Source organism: Passer domesticus, chromosome 3, assembly GCF_036417665.1.
Source record: "Passer domesticus isolate bPasDom1 chromosome 3, bPasDom1.hap1, whole genome shotgun sequence".
NCBI lineage: Eukaryota > Metazoa > Chordata > Aves > Passeriformes > Passeridae > Passer > Passer domesticus.
The window spans coordinates 3,991,635-4,010,991 of NC_087476.1; the positions used below are offsets into that span (position 1 = coordinate 3,991,635).

A 19,357-nucleotide genomic window follows, 5' to 3' on the forward strand; every position below is an offset into this window, starting at 1 on the left:
CTCTGCAGTGAAGAAAAGGAGGGTTTTGTTTCCTCTTCTGAAACCTCTGGGAAGGATTCCCAACCCAAGGTCTTGTGTCATCCTGCCTTGTGTAAGAACTCCTTGTGGTTCTGTGGTGTGCTGAACATATCCAGGGACACAGACTCTGACCCTGCTCCTTGGAAACCAGCACCAACATGCTGCTCTGGCACAGAGCAGAACCTTTCCCACTTATCTTCAGAAAACCTTCCCAGTAAACCATCAGTAATCTGGGCAGTTGGGCCCTCTGTTTCTGCACACAGACAAGTCACACCTTGTCACTGTGACTTCATATTTCAGGGTTGTGCAGGAAAAAAATGTTGAGGCACCAGGTTCCAGTGCCAAATAATCCCCAGAAACTCAGGCTCTGCAATTTTGGGGGCAACTAGATTGCTCTGCCAAACTCCTGGAGAGGGAGATGTTAACTTGGGCACATGGCACAGACCCCTCCTGCCCAGCAAGGACTGGCACCAGAACTGGGCTGGTGCCTGTGCCTGCACCCAGCAGTTCCTGTGCCCATCCCAAGGATTTCCCTGCTGGCCCCAGAGCCCGTTGCCGCTGTGCCGCGGGTGTCACAAGAGGTGTTGCATGGGGACAACGGTGACATTGATTGCAACAGCCCCACCAGGCCCCTCAGCCTCTGGCCCTGCAGCAGGGAGGGAGCAGGGCCAGCCCCAAAACACATTAATTGACTCTGCTGGACTGGGTCTGCACGCACAGGAATGCTGAGACCACTGGCCTTTGGAAGTGAAGAATGTGATAAAACCAATTTATCTGAGCTGCTAGAGATGAGAAGACACCTGGCTTTTGCCCTGATGGGAGATATTTATGGACACTTTCAGGTTGTAGTCCAAGGGACCACTTGGAGAGATCACCTCCTGGAGGAGCTGTACAGCCAGCCTGGGAGACTTGTTTTCCTTGAAAGAATGCTCAGGTCTCCTGGCTCTGCAGGATCAGGCCCCTCAGGAAGGGATGTGGAAAGGACAGAGGGTGTGGGCTGGTGGAGCAGTTGGTGCTGTGGGCCTAGAAGAAGGGGGGGGGAACTGAGCAGGGACTGCACTGCAGATGTCAGCTCAAGGGCAGATGAGGAAGATCGACATCCCAGTCAAGAGTGTGGTGGGAATGACAGGATATCAGGGATGGCTGGGTGGGAAGCAAGGCCGGGCCTAGAAGGGAGCCCCCAGGAGAGCCATGCACACAAAGCCATGGCTGTTGGGGACAAGGGACACCCATAATCAGCAGGAGCAGAATACGGATCCAGCTCCCCAGAGGGAGCATCTGCAGGGCAGCCCCACCACAGGCAGCCCAGCCAGCCTGGCCCAGCAGGCACTGCCAGGCTCAGCGTCCCCAAATCAGGGCCAGGCAGGAGCATCCCCAGGGACACAGGCGCTGCTCAGCCCCAGCACCATGGCCAGGGCCTTGTGCTGCCACCAAGGCAGTGGCAGCCCCAGGGCCAGCAGGCACAGCAGCCCTGCAGCAGCAGCAGCACACGCACACACGGCCCAGCCCTGCAATGCCAAAGTGCTGCTCTTTATTCAAGCCGGGAAAAGCAGCCCCTGCCCCAAAGACACCGGCCCTGACACCACAGGGCTCCAGCCCAGCAGCAGCCAGCAGGAGCAGCTGCCACTGCTGCTGGCAGCCCAGCTGGGCATGGCACAGCCAGCGAGGGCAGGGGACATCAGCACATGGGGACATCAGCACATGGGGACTTCAGGAGGTGATTTCCAGCAGCCAGAAGCAAATGGGTCATGTCCTGCTTGGCAGTTTCAGGGTTTCAACCCCTCAGACTACAAGAAAAAAACAGACAAGCACATCAGATGGTGTACATTTCCTGCCACTCTCTCCCCTGCCCTGCAATGCCCAGGGTGTGCTGCAGCAGAGTCAGGCTCAGGGCAGGTGAGGTGCAGTCCTTGGTGCAGACAGGTTGGAGCTGGGCTATCTCAGTGCTGGCAGCCCTGGCTCCAGCTCTGTGCAGATACTGCAGGATCTGGATCATGTCCTTGGTGCTGCCCAAGGACCGTGAAGGCTTCACATTTTTCATGGCTTTGGTCAGGCCTGTGCAGAGCCTGAATGAAGATCTGGGGACTGTGGGAGAGTGGGGAGACCCTGGCTGACCTGGGGCTCCTGCAGCCTCAGTGAGGGGAGATCAAACCCACAAGGACTATTCTTTCCCTTCTTAAGCACCTCGTTCAAAGCATAAATGCAGGAGAATATTTATCATGCGTTGACAAGAAAGACATTGGTAACAGATCTTTCTGAGTACAAAAGAGGAAAATCTTTCTTCACCCAAGGATCTGGGCCTTACCTTTTACAGCACGCAAAGCCTCGTGAACATCTTCCCACAACACGATATGAACCACTGGGGCAATAATGTTTGAGGCAGATTCCCCGTTTTGACCGGCATGAAGCTGCACTTGCTGTTCCCATGGGGAAAGACACAGGGAACAAGTAAAGGAATAATCAGAGAGGTCAGACTGTGGTTACAGACAGGCTGATGCTCCTGGCGCTGGTGCATTTCAGACCAAGAGAAGGGCACAGATCTAATCCCCCCACAGCCACATCTCCAACAGCAATGTGTCTCACCTGGAAGGTCCCTGTCCCCCTAACATGGAGGCACAGCAGAGCAGAGAGTAGAAAAGACCAGCATGAGGTTGAGGAAGAGCCGTGCTTGTGCTCCGCTGCATTCCCACCTTGGCCTGGACCAGCAGAGCTGGCAGGCAGGGATTTGTCACTTTTCATGTCCCTGACCCACAGAACAAGTCAGGATTCTGTTTCCATGGGCTCTCTCCACCCCAAATCAGTGTCCATCTGGAAACTCACTCAGAAAACACTTTTCACCTCGGTCCTCTATTACCTTCTCACCATTCCCACAACAACGGTCATTCCAGGGACACTGAATTCCCACTGCTAGGTGCTCACAATTTCCCACTTTTCATCCCTTCTCGTCTCACCTGCATCACCCTGGACCAACAGGAGGGTCAGGGCGAAGAGCAGGAACAGGATCTTCATGGCTGCTGTTCCTCCCGGGACTTCACAGGGCTGCAAATGGGAACACGAAAGCAATGGGGATAAACAGGACCCAGAGTGGGCAGGATTTCAGAGTGAGACCTGGTACTCACCTCCCTGAGAAAGGCTTTGGTGTTCAGTCAGCAGCAAACGCAGCAGGAATGGCTGTGTGCAGATGCCCTTGGGGCCAGGCAATGCTGCAGTGCCCCAAACAGGCTGGGTTTATAGCAGTGCAGGTGGGTGGGACAGGCCCCAGTTGCTGCTGGCACAAGTGGCCTGGGCCAACCCGGGAGTGCCCCGTGGCTGTGGGGGTGCTGGGGCTGGCCCTGCTCCCTCCCTGCTGCTGTAGGGGCAGAGGCTGAGGGGCCTGGTGGGGCTGTTGCAATCAATGTCACCGTTGTCCCCATGCAACACCTCTTGTGACACCCGTGGCACAGCGGCACCGGGCTGGGCAGGAGAAGGCTGGGATGGACAAGGTAGAGTGATTCATGCTGGGGAGAGCAGAAATGAGGAAATGGCTTCCTTCCTTCCTTGTGATCTCCCATTTTCTGGGTTTTATATTCAGAGAGGGATGTGGAAGATCTGACTGAATATTGCAATCATGCCCAATGTTGTACAGGGAGGAGAATGTTTTGCAACACATTTCACATCAAAAGCTCTTTCGGAGAGTTTACAAATGAGATGGAGAAAATAAAATTTTCTGCCCTGTCACTTGCCCTTTACTTCCCCCTGTGTGCCCTTGATAAGCCCTGAGCTCCTTTCCCACACCTCCATCAGTCTGGCTCCAGATGTTCTGGGCCAAAGGGACACTGGGTTGGGGGAGAAGCACTTCACTGCTGAGGGAAAGGGAGCTTGAGGTGACAGCTCCAGAGTCAGCATAAGGACAGGTGACCACAGATGAAGGAAAAGCCAAGGTAGGCAGAGATTGTCTGAACATGCCTCAGCAAATCCTCCAGGTTGGGAAGCAAAGGCAGCGCAAACATTTTTGGGGTCAGTCTCTTCTTCAGGGTAACAATTGACAGAGTGAGAGGAAATGGTCTCAAAGAGCACCAGGGAAGAAGTTGACTGGGTATTGAGAATAATATATTTGCAGAAATGGTGATGGTTTTTTAAGACATGCGGCCCAGAGCAATGGTGGAGTCATCATTCCTGCAGGGAATTTAAAAGCTGAGTGGATGTGGCACTTGTGCTCATGATTTATTGTTGAGTTTGGCAGTTCTGAGGGAATGTTTGGACTCAATATTCTTAGAGGTCATATTGAACATCAATAATTTTATGTGTATGATTCTTGAGAGGGAAAGTCTTCAGTGAAACATGCAGGGTCCCCAGGTGTTCCCAAACAACCCCTGCAGGCGCAGCACACGCACACACGGCCCAGCCCTGCAATGCCAAAGTGCTGCTCTTTATTCAAGCCGGGAAAAGCAGCCCCTGCCCCAAAGACACCGGGCCTGCCACCACAGGGCTCCAGCCCAGCAGCAGCCAGCAGGAGCAGCTGCCACTGCTGCTGGCAGCCCAGCTGGGCACGGCACAGCCAGCGAGGGCAGGGGACATCAGCACGTGGGGACATCAGCACGTGGGGACATCAGGAGATGGGTCCAGGAGCCAGAAGCAAATGGGTCATGTCCTGCTTGGCAATTCCAGGGTTTCAAACCCAGCGACTGTAAGAATAAACAGACAATCATGTCACCTGGTGTAACTTTCCCTGCCACTCTCTCCCCTGCCCTGCCATGCCCAGGGTTTGCTGCAGCAGAGTCAGGCTTAGGGGAGGTGAGGTGCAGTCCTTGGTGCAGACAGGTTGGAGCTGGGCTATCTCAGTGCTGGCAGCCCTGGCTCCAGCTCTGTGCAAATGCAGCCAGACCTGGGTCATGTTCTCACTGCTGCCCAAGGACTGGGAAATTTTCAGTCCTTGGTGGCTTTGGTGTGTGTAGTGGCCTTGCCTGTTTGGGGCTGCTGCCACCTCACTCAGGGCAGCTCCAAACCTCTCAATAGCTTGTACATTCTCTTTTAGGTTACTTCCACTAATTCTGTGTTACATTGAAATTTGTAAGAGATCACTCTGGAAAAAATGGAGGAATAATTTCTTCAGGCTAAGATTGGTTATTACCCTTTGCAGCATACACTGACTGCTGAACATCTTCCAATAGGTTTTGTCTGGGAGACGCAGCCATCAAAGCTGCAGAATCCCCCTCGGCGCCTGCATCGAGTGGCATTTCCTGTTTCCATGGACAAAAGCACAAACAGTTATTACAGCAGTAATCCAGGATCGTAGGGTGTGCTTGCACTCCTGCTAGCAGGCAGGGACTCCTCACATCCCACATCCTATTTCCCAGGAATCTCTCTAGCCCAAAATGGTGTCCAGTTGGAAACTCACTTGAGAAACAACTCTGACCGTAATACCTTCTCATCATTCCCATACACACGCTCTCTTCCAAGGACAATGAATTCCCCCTGGTGCAGGCTCATTCTTCCCACAATTTCCCCTCTTCACCTCTCACCTGCAGTACCCTGGACCACCAGGCGGATCAGGGGGAAGAGCAGGAGCAGGATCTTCATGGCTGCTGCCTCTCCTGGATCTTCACAGAGCTGCAATGCAAACACCAAGGCAATTGGGAGAGGCAGGACCCAGAGTGAGCAGAATTCTGAAAAAAAGAAGACCCCACACTCACCTCCCTGAGAAAGGCTTTGGTGTTCAGGCAGCAGCAAACGCAGCAGGAATGGCTGTGTGCAGATGCCCTTGGGGCCAGGCAATGCTGCAGTGCCCCAAACAGGCTGGGTTTATAGCAGTGCAGGTGGGTGGGACAGGCCCCAGTTGCTGCTGGCACAAGTGGCCTGGGCCAACCCGGGAGTGCCCCATGGCTGTGGGGGTGCTGGGGCTGGCCCTGCTCCCTCCCTGCTGCTGTAGGGGCAGAGGCTGAGGGGCCTGGTGGGGCTGTTGCAATCAATGTCACCGTTGTCCCCATGCAACACCTCTTGTGACACCCGCGGCACAGCAGCACCGGGCTGGGCAGGAGAGGGCTGGCATGGAGAAGAGAGGTGGGTTGGTGTTGGGAAGAGTGAAAATTAAGAAATCGTTTCCCTCCTTGTGATCTCTGGTTTCATCTGTTTTATACTCAGAGCAGGATTTGGATGATCTGACTGAATATTGCGATTTTGCTCTGTTGTTTACGGGGAGAGGAAATGTTTGACACTCATTTCACATCAACCGCTCGTTTGCAGAGTTTGGAAATGTAATAAAGAATATAAAATTTCCTTCCCTCCCTGTCACGATCTGCTCTACAAGCAGGGAGTCATGACTTTAAATTGGCATCGGAGACAGGACTGTGATAGATGAAGGGGTTTCCTGGTTCTGTGTAGTCTGTAACAGGGGAAGGGCATTTCACAGCAGCCGCACCTAGCCCGTCATGCCCAAAGGGTCGAACGCACCGGGATAGCAAGCGGTGTGATTTGAATTTCCCTCAAAATGCACAAGTCTAGGTGAAAAGCATCCCCATACTCTGTTGTGGGTTCTGTCTTTAGAATTTCACAAAAGGTCTGTCAGTGCAAAAGGGGAAACTGTTTCTTTGGTGTTTGTACAGTGAGTGGAAGGAATTGCCACTCATTTCACACCAAAAGCTTTTTTGGGAAGTTTGGAAATGAGATGGAGAAAATAAAATTTTCTGCCCTGTCACTTGCCCTTTACTTCCCTCTGTGTGCCCTTGGTAAGCCCTGAACTCATTTTCCACACTTCCATCAGTCTGGCTCCAGATGTTCTGGGCCAAGGAGCCCCTGGCGTAGGGGAGCAGCACTACACTGCTGAGGGAAAGGGAGCTTGAAGCAATCGGGAAGCAATGGTAGAGCAGTCATTTTTGGAGTCACTCTTTCCTCTCACATAACAACTGACAGAATGAGAGGAAATGGTCTCAAAGAGCACCAGGGAAGGATTACACTGGGTATTGGGAATAATTTCTTTGCAGAAAGGGTGATGGCTGTTTAGGGCATGCTGTCCTGAGCAGTGGTGGTGTCACCATTCCAGCAGGGAATTTAAAAGCTGTATGGGATGTGGCACTTGTGCTCATGGTTTAGTGTTGGGGTTGGCAGTCCTCTGGGAATGGTTGGCTGCAATGTTCTTAGATGCCTTTTCCAACATCAGTACTTTTATGTGTATGATTCTAGAGAGGGAAAATCTCCAGTGAACCAGGCAGGGTCCCCAGGTGCTCCCTTAAAACCATGCAGATGGACACAGACAGATATTGAACTACTCAGGGAATCAAGTGCCTGAGGGTCGTTTTGCACACAGGGAGAGGCCCCAGCCTTTGGCAGAGCAGAGCATTGCCACTCCAGACCACCTCAGATGGGAAGGGACCATACGGGATTCTGCTTATTCCATGGGAAAACTATGTTGGATATTTCAGCACCAAATGTGACCTTTTCCACGTCTCCCAAACCAGGCCTTGCATGGTTTCCTCCTCCTCCTGTCTGCTGGGATGGGGTGTGGAGCAGCACAGCCACAGCAGGGAGGGCTGTGGCTCTGGAACAGGACAAGGAGGAGCAGCAGGGACAGCTCCTGTGGGTCACCATGGCCATGCCCACTCAAGGAGCACATCCCCCAGCACAGCTCTGAAGATGGAGCCGTGGTTTTCAGGGACAAGGGACATGGGGGACTGGAAGCACCAGCAAGGGATGCCAATTCCCCACAGAGTGAGCATCTGCAGGGCAGCCCCACCACAGGCAGCCCAGCCAGCCTGGCCCAGCAGGCAGTGCCAGGCTCAGCGTCCCCAAAGCAGGGCCAGGCAGGAGCATCCCCAGGGACACAGGCGCTGCTCAGCCCCAGCACCATGGCCAGGGCCTTGTGCTGCCACCAAGGCAGTGGCAGCCCCAGGGCCAGCAGGCACAGCAGCCCTGCAGCAGCAGCAGCACACGCACACACGGCCCAGCCCTGCAATGCCAAAGTGCTGCTCTTTATTCAAGCCGGGAAAAGCAGCCCCTGCCCCAAAGACACCGGGCCTGCCACCACAGGGCTCCAGCCCAGCAGCAGCCAGCAGGAGCAGCTGCCACTGCTGCTGGCAGCCCAGCTGGGCACGGCACAGCCAGTGAGGGCAGGGGACATCAGGAGGTGATTTTCAGCAGCCAGAAGCCAGGGGATGTCTTGCTTGGGAATTTCAGGGTCTCATCTCCAAATGCTGTAGGAAGAGAGGAAACAACACACCACCTGTTGTAACTTTTCTTTCCCCCCTTTGTCCCCTCCCCATGCAATTAAAAAAAATCACAGGGATATAACACTCAACCTACAGAGGACAGCTCCAGCTCTTTCATATATCAGGAGGACTATCCTGTGCTTCACATTACTCCAGGTACAGCCTTCTCATTTTGGCAACAGAGCTGAACTCTCTGCATTGCCAGTGAGTAAACTTTGTGGGGCTAAAGGAGTGTAGGGAACAACTGGTTGTCCTGGGGCTATTTCAGCCCTACTCAGGGAACTTTCAAGCCCAAAAAGACTTTTCTTTTCCTTTCTTGGCTTCTGCCTCTGAGCATGAATGCATGAATGTGTGAAGTAGGAGCTGGGTGAAAGGCAGTAATAACTTGGTCTATGACCAGGAGCAAACCATTTCCAGCACTTACGGTTTGCAGCAGTGACTCAGTACTGAGCAAACTCCCACGTATTTATAGGGGAAACGACAGCCCCCCAGAGCACAGAACCCTCCTCGTCGGATGCACTTGTCATGTTTTCCTGCTGCCATGGAAAATCATGCATAGGGAAAGAGTTAAAACAATAGGCTAGGAGAAGAGTGTGTGAATGCACTTTTCCCTCTTCCCCTCTTACCTGCAGCACCTGGGACCAACAGCAGGAACAAGGGCAACAGCAGGAACAGGAGCCTCATGGCTGATGCTTCTTCCAGGACTTCACTGGGTTTCAGAGTGGACACACCAAAGGTCCTGGACATTACAGCACACAGAAATGTTCTAAATTGCAGAGGGATTATCACAAGTGGCCTGTTCCAAACAATTGATCTCACCTATGTACCTTCAGGATTTCCTGGGAGCAGCTGGGCAATGCTGGCCTGTTCGGCAATTCCCATCACCTTATTCTCTATAAATTCTCTTAATAGAAAAGTGGGACAAATAATGCCTGAGTCTTGCACTAGTAGCCAAATCAGAATTCAAAGACTTGTGGAAAACAAGCAGAATATTACCCAGGGAAGCTGTGCTCCCTTGGGCCTTTTGCATCCAACACTTTTCTCTTGAGGAGAAATACATGTTACTGCTGAGATAGAGCCAAGGGTGGAACAAGAAAGATTTTCAAATGCAGTTACCAGATGAAACTTGTTGCTGCTGCTTTTATTCTCACACTTCTGCCTCTCCTTCTCCAAGGGACAAAGCAGAGCTGGCCTGTCAGGTAGTGCTCATATCAGCACTCAGCACAAAGCCAAGAGTCAAAAAAGAATTGGGAACTGGCCTGGGTTGTGGAGTTGAGAGAAATTCATGTCCCTGGAGATGTCCAGGACTTGGTGAAGCTGCTTCCTGCCTATCACTATGATCAATACAACCATAGAATGGCAATAAAAAGACCCCCTTATATCAACATTAGTTCCAACCCCCTTTAAAATAAGCAGGTTCAGCTACATCACAGAATCATAGTGTGCTTGTGGACTAAAAATCCTTCCATGTTAATAGCAACTGGAAAGAATGGAAAATTTCTATTCTGCTGCTTAAATACCATCTCACTATTTATCCAGCAGAGTCTCCAGGTACCCCTGAAAAAGAAGCCTCAGGGACCCCCCTCCAGCTCCGAGACACATTTCCAGTCCCAGATGAAGGCAGGAAACCCAGGTTTACCTCCAGCATATTCTGGACTCTGATAATCACTTCACTCATAGAGAAAATTTGTGTTCTATCTTAAAAAGCTCAAGGGACCTCCAATGGCCACACGGACACTTGCAACAGCGCGTAAATAACAGAGGGTCAGGAGGAGAGAGGTGTAATGGGCAGCAGCATCCAAGACATCCCACAGCCACCTACCTGATGAGGATCTTGGTGCTCAAGCTGGAACAGGAATGGTTGTGTGCAGATGTCCTTGGGGCCAGGCAATGCTGCAGTGCCCCAAACAGGCTGGGTTTATAGCAGTGCAGGTGGGTGGGACAGGCCCCAGTTGCTGCTGGCACAAGTGGCCTGGGCCAACCCGGGAGTGCCCCGTGGCTGTGGGGGTGCTGGGGCTGGCCCTGCTCCCTCCCTGCTGCTGTAGGGGCAGAGGCTGAGGGGCCTGGTGGGGCTGTTGCAATCAATGTCACCGTTGTCCCCATGCAACACCTCTTGTGACACCCGCGGCACAGCAGAACCGGGCTGGGCAGGAGGGGGCTGGCATGGACAAGAGAGCGGGGTTGGTGTTGGGAAGAGTAGAAATGAGGAAATGGTTTCCCTCCTTGTGATCTCTAATTTTATCTGTTCTGCGATCAGAGTGGGATGTGGAAATTTGACTGAATAATTCAATCATACCCATGAATCACCTCTTGTGACACCCATGTAACAATGGCAACGGGCTGTGGGGCCAGCAGGGAAATCTTTGGGATGAGCACAGGAACCGGTGGGTGCAGACTCCAGGGAAATGTGGGACTGGCAGGACCAGCACAGGGATTACAATACCCCAGAGGGAGCATCTGCAGGGCAGCTCCACCACAGGCAGCCCAGCCAGCCTGGCCCAGCAGGCACTGCCAGGCTCAGCGTCCCCAAAGCAGGGCCAGGCAGGAGCATCCCCAGGGACACAGGCGCTGCTCAGCCCCAGCACCATGGCCAGGGCCTTGTCCTGCCACCAAGGCAGTGGCAGCCCCAGGGCCAGCAGGCACAGCAGCCCTGCAGCAGCAGCAGCACACGCACACACGGCCCAGCCCTGCAATGCCAAAGTGCTGCTCTTTATTCAAGCCGGGAAAAGCAGCCCCTGCCCCAAAGACACCGGGCCTGCCACCACAGGGCTCCAGCCCAGCAGCAGCCAGCAGGAGCAGCTGCCACTGCTGCTGGCAGCCCAGCTGGGCACGGCACAGCCAGCGAGGGCAGGGGACATCAGCACGTGGGGACATCAGCACGTGGGGACATCAGCACGTGGGGACATCAGCACATGGGTCCAGCAGTCAGAAGCGCGGGCCGTGTCCTGCTTGGGAATTTCAGGGTATCATCCCCAGAGACTGTAAGAAGAGAGGAAACAAGCACATCATGTGGTATAACTTTCCCTGCCACTCTCTCCCCTGCCCTGCAATGCCCAGGGTGTGCTGCAGCACAGTCAGGCTCAGGGGAGGTGAGGTGCAGTCCTTGGTGCAGACAGGTTGGAGCTGGGCTATCTCAGTGCTGGCAGCCCTGGCTCCAGCTGTGTGCAGATGCAGCAGGACCTGGATCATGCCCTCAGTGCTGTCCAAGGACAGGGAACTTTTTCCTCTTTGGGGTCTTTGGTGAGTGGGGAGACCGTGGCTGACCTGGCGCTGCTGCAACCTGACTCAGGGCAGCTCCAAGCACCTTCCCTTCCCTCCCCTCAGCTCTGCCTACAAGCCTCAAGGGCACTGAGCCTTTAGCTACTGAGGGGCCCTTGAACACCTTTTGCAATGACAGCAACTTTTGGGATTCCAAAACTTACTTTTTGCAGCAATAGAAGAACCTGGAACAGCTTCCTTTGATGACAAAGGGGAACTTGCACTTCAAAAATCCACAGTACCCATTTTCTCGCTGACATTGTTCCTTGTTTGTGGGAGCCAAGGAGGATCCTGCTCAGTGAAAGAGATAAAAGCTAGTGTGGCACAAATGTCAAAAATGTGTCTGCTTCCAGAGCAGCTGCTGCTGGCTCTGAGTCCCAAACTTGTATGGGAACTGAGCACCAAAACCAACACCTTAAACTCTCCAGTCAGAGTTCATTTTTTCCACAGCTACGTGTGCATGTGGGGAAAGAGAGAGGGAAAGACCAGCAGGAGCTACAGGAGTTGCTGTGCTGGATCCTCAGCAGCCCAGGCCTTCCCCACAGCAAATCCCTCCCAAATGTTATAAATACCTGAGAACTGTGGTCGCTTACCAGGACCTGGAAAACCCCTCTGATGGGGGTTCCCACCTCAGCCATCTCCCCTCTGTCCCTCTCACCTGCAGCACTGTGCACCAGCAGGAGGAGCAAGGGGAAGAGCAGGTAGAGGATGCGCATGGCTGCTGCCTGTCCTGGCTCTTCTTGGGGCTGCAGAGGGAACACACCAAGAACCAAAGCAGGGCCAAGGATTCAGGGGGATCTTTGTGCCTGGAGAGGCCAAGCTAAATGAAGTCTTATCCACGTCCATTTTGCAAGCCAGCCCACAGCTAGCTGTCCACACATCCTGCACAATCCCCTCTGCTTTCCTGAAGTCAGGAAAGTCTTCCCAGCTCCACTTGCAAGCATCCATCCTCAACTCCAGATCATTCCCAGGATTCCCAGCCAGCCCACTCCCCATCCCTGTGCAGCACTGACCCAGGAAGGAGCAAGAGGGCAGGGAAATGTCTTGGTGGGCTGGAAGAGATTCCCCAGTGACCTACCTGAGAAAGGTGTTGGTTCAGAGCACACCAAGGTCTGTCAGGAACAAACCAAGCTGGAAACACTTGTGTGGAGAGTCCAGCTCAGGAAGTGTCCCTATGCCCCAAAGACGCCGGTTTTTCCCTATTTCCAGTGGGTGGGACAGGTGTGACAGACCCTCCCACCCGGGACTGCCAAATGGGTGTTAGTGTGCTGGGGTGCTGGGGCTGGCCCTGGTCCCTCCCTGCTGCAGGGCCAGAGGCTGAGGGGCCTGGTGGGGCTGTTGCAATCAATGTCACCGCTGTCCCCATGCAACACCTCTTGTGACACCCGCGGCACAGCAGCAACGGGCTGTGGGGCCAGCAGGGAAATCCATGGGATGGGCACAGGAACTGCTGGGTGCAGGCACAGGCACCAGGCCAGAACAGGGGAAGCAGAATCCTTCTTGCATAAGCCCACAGGATCAACTCTGCAATGGTTTGGGTTGGAAGGGACCTGAAAGATCATCTCATTCCAACCCCCACCATGGGCAGGGACACCTTCCACTGTCCCAGGATGCCCCAAGCCCCATCCAACCTGGCCTTGGATGCCCCATCACTTCCAGGGATGGCACAGCCACAGCCTCTCTGGGCAACCTGTGCCACAGCCTCACCTCCCGCACAGGGAAGGATTCCTTCCTAATATATTTGATTTAAACTCTGTTAATATGAAAACATTTCATTCTTCCTATCTGTTGTCTTTCTTTACTACAGCAATTGAAAAACCAGCTGTTGTGGGGTATTCAAATACTCACAGAATATGGAAAACAATTATGGAAACTTCAAGAATATCTTATAAGACACCAGGTCAGTGCATCTGACATTTCAGAGGGATAAGCAGGGTTCTCTCTAGAGATGCTTCTGATAAAGGGAGAGCAACACAGGATAGATGACAAATTCTGTAACCCAGGAGATCGAACACAACTGCGCCTCCTTCTAATGCCAGCCAAGGTGAAGAAATACAAGCTGCATGCAGCCATCACTTGTGAATCCAGTGAGTTTGATGACAGCCATACCACTGAGAGAAGTGACAGTCCTTGCCAGGCAGGAGGGTCTGTGGCATGAGCTCACGTTGGCAGCTCCTGCTCCAGGTGTTTGGCAGAGCAATCTGGTCCCCCCAAATTACAAGGGGCGAGGTGCTGTGGATTTGCCAGCAGAACATCTTGGCATTTTCTCATGCACAACCCTGAGGTGTGAAGTCACAGTGACAAGGTGACAATCAGAAAAAATGTGAGAGAGGGATTCTGCATGCTCAGCATAATCAGAGGCAGAACCTGCACACATCACTGATGGTGGGTTCACTGGGAAGGTTTCATGAAGGGACTCAGAAAATATTGCACTCTGTGCCAGAGCAGCAGGTCAGTGCTGGTTTCCAGTGAGCAGGGTCTGAGTCTGTGTCCCTGCGTGTCCCTGTGTCCCTGAATGTGTCCAGCAACCCACAGCACCGCAGGATCCTTGCACAAGGCAGGATGACACAAAGCTCTGGGTTAGGAATCCTTGTCAGAGGTGTCAGAAGAGGAATCCAAAGCCTCCTTTTCTCTGGTGCAGGAGGAGAAACAGGAAAAGGAACTTTTGGGCTACTGGTGTCTCCAGCCTGGTCTCTGTGCTCTTCCCCTCCCCAGTGCTGCAGACAGCACCAGACAAGATAATAACGAATTAAATGTTGGAAAAAAATGGAGGATTTAAGTGCTGCTACAGTGAAGCTGTGCTGTGGATAGTCATTATTTCATATAGAATTAATGCAAATGAAAGAAGGCACAGCAAACCTTTTAGTGCAGGCATTTATTTTATCCCTATCAAGCTCATGAGGCCCATGTGAGTTCTCCTGGTGGCTGTGCCATGCTGCCAGAGGTTCTTCACTGCCATTCCATTGAGGAATGTCTCCTGCTGCAGGTTTTGCAGCTGGGACTGGAGCTGTGACCTTGGAACAAAGCTGAGGTTGTTTTAGGGATGAGGCTTTGCCACTGTGACCACAGGTCCCAGTGCATGTCTTCTGGCATGGGAGCAGAGTCCAGAGAAATGAATGATATCTGGGCTTATTAACACCAGGACAGTGTTCCTGTTCCCCCAGAGGGAGCATCTGCAGGGCAGCCCCACCACAGGCAGCCCAGCCAGCCTGGCCCAGCAGGCACTGCCAGGCTCAGCGTCCCCAAAGCAGGGCCAGGCAGGAGCATCCTCAGGGACACAGGCGCTGCTCAGCCCCAGCACCATGGCCAGGGCCTTGTGCTGCCACCAAGGCAGTGGCAGCCCCAGGGCCAGCAGGCACAGCAGCCCTGCAGCAGCAGCAGCACACGCACACACGGCCCAGCCCTGCAATGCCAAAGTGCTGCTCTTTATTCAAGCCGGGAAAAGCAGCCCCTGCCCCAAAGACACCGGGCCTGCCACCACAGGGCTCCAGCCCAGCAGCAGCCAGCAGGAGCAGCTGCCACTGCTGCTGTCAGCCCAGCTGGGCACGGCACAGCCAGCGAGGGCAGGGGACATCAGCACATGGGGACATCAGCACATGGGGACATCAGCACATGGGGACTTCAGGAGGTGATTTCCAGCAGCCAGAAGCAAATGGGTGATGTCCTGCTTGGGAATTTCTGGGTTTCAACCCCTCAGACTACAAGAAGAAAACAGACAAGCACATCACATGGTGTAACATTTCCCTGCCACTCTCTCCCCTGCCCTGCCATGCCCAGGGTGTGCTGCAGCAGAGTCAGGCTCAGGGGAGGTGAGGTGCAGTCCTTGGTGCAGACAGGTTGGAGATGGACTATCTCAGTGCTGGCAGCCCTGGCTCCAGCTCTGTGCAGATGCTGCAGGAGCTGGATCATGTCCTTGGTGCTGCCCAAGGACAGGGAACTTTTTCCTTCTTTGGTGGCTTTGGTCAGGCCTCTACAAAGCAAGAATGAGACCCCAAGACTGGAGGAGACTGGGGAGACCCTGGCTGACCTGGGGCTCCCGCAGCCCCACTTATGGGAGATCAAACTCTGCAGGACTATTCTATCCCTTCTTCTGCATCTCTCTCAAAGCAAAAATGTTGTACAGTATCTATCATAAATTGTCTAGAAAGGTGGTGTTACATGATCTGTCTGAAGAAGAATGAGGAAAATATTTTTTCAGCCAAGCATCTGGGCCTTACCTTTTGCAGCATACAAGGCTTGGTGCACAACTTCCGGCACGAAATGAACCAGGAGGGCAAGAAAACCTGGAGCAGAATCCCCGTTTTCTCCAGCATGCAACTGCACTGCCTGTTCCCATGGGGAAATACACAGGGAACAATTAAAGAAATAATCTGAGAGGTCAGACTGTGGTTATGCACAGGCTGATGCTCCTGGCGCTGGTGCATTTCAGGCCAAGAGAAGGACTCAGATCTAATTCCCACACAGCCACATCTCCAATTGCAATTTGTCTCACCTGGAAGGTCCCTGTCCCCCTGAACTGGAGGCACAGCAGAGCAGAGAGTAGAAAAGACCAGCATGAGGTTGAGGAAGAGCCGTGCTTATGCCCAGCTGCATTCCCACCTCTACTTGGACCAGCAGAGCTGGCAGGCAGGGATTTGTCACATTCCACATCCCTGACCCACAGAAGAAGCCAGGATTCTGTTTCCATGGGCTCTCTCCACCCCAAATCAGTGTCCATCTGGATACTCACTCAGGAAACACCTTTGACCCCAGTCCCGTTACCTTCTCATCATTCCCACAACCATGGCCACTTCCAGGGACACTGAATGCCCACTACTGGGTGCCCACACCTTCCCCCTTTTCCCCTCTTCCCATCTCACCTTCAGTACCCTGGACCAACAGGAGGAGCAGGGGGAAGAGCAGGAACAGGATCTTCATGGCTGCTGCTCCTCTCTCGGCTCTTTACAGGCCTGCAGAGGGGACATGAAGGCAATAGGGACAGGCAGGACCCAGGGTGGGCAGAATTCCAGAGAGGGACCCCCCACTCACCTTCCTGAGAAAGGCTTTGGTGTTCAGGCAGCCGCAAACGAAGCAGGAATGGCTGTGTGCAGATGCCCTTGGGGCCAGGCAATGCTGCAGTGCCCCAAACAGGCTGGGTTTATAGCAGTGCAGGTGGGTGGGACAGGCCCCAGTTGCTGCTGGCACAAGTGGCCTGGGCCAACCCGGGAGTGCCCCATGGCTGTGGGGGTGCTGGGGCTGGCCCTGCTCCCTCCCTGCTGCTGTAGGGGCAGAGGCTGAGGGGCCTGGTGGGGCTGTTGCAATCAATGTCACCGTTGTCCCCATGCAACACCTCTTGTGACACCCGCGGCACAGCGGCACCGGGCTGTGGGGCCAGCAGGGAAATCCTTGGGATGGGCACAGGAACTGCTGGGTGCAGGCACAGGCACCAGGCCAGAACAGGGGAAGCAGAATCCTTCTTGCATAAGCCCACAGGATCAACTCTGCAATGGTTTGGGTTGGAAGGGACCTGAAAGATCATCTCATTCCAACCCCACCATGGGCAGGGACACCTTCCACTGTCCCAGGATGCCCCAAGGCCCATCCAACCTGGCCTTGGATGCCCCATCACTTCCAGGGATGGCACAGCCACAGCCTCTCTGGGCATCCTGTGCGAGAGCCTCACCTCCCACACAGGGAAGGATTCCTTCCTAATGTATTTGATTTAAACTCTGTTAATATGAAAACATTTCATCCTTCCTATCTGTTGTCTTTCTTTCCTACTGCAAATGAAAAACCAGCTGCTGTGGGGTATTTAAATACTCACAGAATATGGAAAACAATTATGGAAACTTCAAGAACATCTTATTAGACACCAGGTCTGTGCAACTGACATTTCAGAGGGATAAGCAGGGTCCTGTAACTATGATATTTTATTAAAAATCCTTTCCTCGGATTTTTCCCCTCCTGAGGAGCTGGCAGTCTCAGGAAAAAATGGAAACAATAACTGTCTGCTGCTGTGGAATGCAACAGGTTCATCTTCCATGGGTCCATGTGGATTGTTTTCACTTGATGACCAATCACAGCCATCTGTGTCGAGGCTGTGAGCCGTCACAGGATTTTGTTAAGCATTCTATTCTATTCTTGGTTTTTGTAACCTTCTGATCATTCTTTTCTCCCTGTTCTTTTAGTATAGTTTTAATGTAGTATTTTAATATAATATATATATATATATAAGATAATAAATCAACCTTCTGAAATGGAGTCAAGCCTCATGTCTCCACACACAGAGTGTTCAGCACAACAGGGTTCTCTCTAGAGATGCTTCTGATAAATGGAGAGCAACACAGGATAGATGACAAATTCTGCAAAGCAGGAGATCCAACAAAAGTGTGCCTCCTTCTAATGCCAACCAAGGTGAAGAAATACAAGCTGCATGCAGCCATCACTTGTGAATCCAGTGAGTTTGATGCCAGCCATACCACTGAGAGAAGTGACAGTCCTTGCCAGGGAGGAGGGTCTGTGCCATGTGCTCACGTTGGCAGCTCCTGCTCCAGGTGTTTGGCAGAGCAATCTGGTCCCCCCAAACTCCCCCCAAATTACAAGGGGCGAGGTGCTGTGTATTTGCCAGCAGAACATCTTGGCATTTTCTCATGCACAGCCCTGAGGTGTGAAGTCACAGTGACAAGGTGACAATCAGAAAAAATGTGCGAGATGGATTCTGCATGCTCAGCAGAAGCAGCGGCGGAACCTGCACACATCACTGATGGTGGGTTCACTGGGAGGCTTTCATGAAGGGACTCAGAAAATATTGCACTCTGTGCCAGAGCAGCAGGTCAGTGCTGGTTTCCAGTGAGCAGGGTCTCAGTCTGTGTCCCTGCGTGTCCCTGCATGTGTCCTGCAGGCCACAGCACCACAATGTCCTTACACATGGCAGGATAATACAAAGCTCTGGGTCAGGAACCCTTGTCAGAGGTGTCAGAAGAGGAAACCAAAGCCTCCTTTTCTCTGGTGCAGGAGGAGAAACAGGAAAAGGAACTTTTGGGCTACTGGTGACTCCATTCTGGCCTCTGTGCTCTTCCCCTTCCCAATGCTGCAGACAGCAGCAGACAAGGTCATAATAAATGGAATGTAGGGAAAAATGGAGGATTTAAGTGCTGCTACAGTGAAGCTGTGCTGTGGATAGTCATTATTTCCTATAGAAATAACGCAAATGAAAGAAGGCACGGCAAGCCTTTTAGTTCAGGCATTTATTTTATCCCTATCAAATTCATGAGTCCCATGTGAGTTCTCCTGGTGGCAATACTATGCTCCCTGAGGTTCTTCACTGCCATTTCTTTAAGGAATGGCTCCTGCTGCAGGTTTTGCAGCTGGGACCTTGGAACAAAGCTGAGGTTGTTTTAGGGATGAGGCTTTGCTACTGTGACCACAGTTCCCAGTGCATTTCTTCTGGCATGGGAGCAGAGTCCAGAGAAATGAATGATATCTGGGCCTATGAACACCAAGATAAGGATCCCAGTTCCCCAGAGGGAGCATCTGCAGGGCAGCCCCACCACAGGCAGCCCAGCCAGCCTGGCCCAGCAGGCACTGCCAGGCTCAGCGTCCCCAAAGCAGGGCCAGGCAGGAGCATCCCCAGGGACACAGGCGCTGCTCAGCCCCAGCACCATGGCCAGGGCCTTGTGCTGCCACCAAGGCAGTGGCAGCCCCAGGGCCAGCAGGCACAGCAGCCCTGCAGCAGCAGCAGCACACGCACACACGGCCCAGCCCTGCAATGCCAAAGTGCTGCTCTTTATTCAAGCCGGGAAAAGCAGCCCCTGCCCCAAAGACACCGGCCCTGCCACCACAGGGCTCCAGCCCAGCAGCAGCCAGCAGGAGCAGCTGCCACTGCTGCTGGCAGCCCAGCTGGGCACGGCACAGCCAGCGAG

At 53.3% G+C, this 19,357-nt stretch overlaps 1 protein-coding gene and 1 long non-coding RNA gene across 2 annotated transcripts; both read right to left on the reverse strand.

Moving 5' to 3' along the window:
* Positions 1 to 1,527: 1,527 nt before the first annotated feature.
* LOC135295845 (uncharacterized) lies at positions 1,528 to 18,020 on the reverse strand. Its single transcript, XR_010357913.1, has 6 exons — positions 17,970 to 18,020; positions 17,684 to 17,797; positions 5,691 to 5,774; positions 2,970 to 3,057; positions 2,324 to 2,435; positions 1,528 to 1,805 (listed from the first exon to the last, which is right to left on the reverse strand). It is a non-coding gene; the product is annotated as an uncharacterized LOC135295845 (long non-coding RNA).
* On the reverse strand, positions 8,619 to 13,839 carry LOC135295844 (gallinacin-3-like). The gene is made up of 4 exons (XM_064411619.1): positions 13,305 to 13,839; positions 12,535 to 12,628; positions 12,115 to 12,202; positions 8,619 to 8,734 (listed from the first exon to the last, which is right to left on the reverse strand). The coding sequence occupies exons 3-4, from the start codon at positions 12,170 to 12,172 to the stop codon at positions 8,619 to 8,621; spliced, it is 174 nt and encodes a 57-aa protein (XP_064267689.1). The 5' UTR covers positions 12,173 to 12,202; positions 12,535 to 12,628; positions 13,305 to 13,839.
* Positions 18,021 to 19,357: the final 1,337 nt, after the last annotated feature.

Excerpts from the sequence above, each read along its gene's own strand:
- LOC135295844 (XM_064411619.1), bottom strand. The coding sequence starts at position 12,172 with ATGCGCATCCTCTACCTGCTCTTCCCCTTGCTCCTCCTGCTGGTGCAC. Across the intron at positions 8,735-12,114 it reads GCTGGTGCACAGTGCTGCAG|CAGGAAAACATGACAAGTGC; the intron begins GTGAGAGGGACA and ends TTTCCATGGCAG.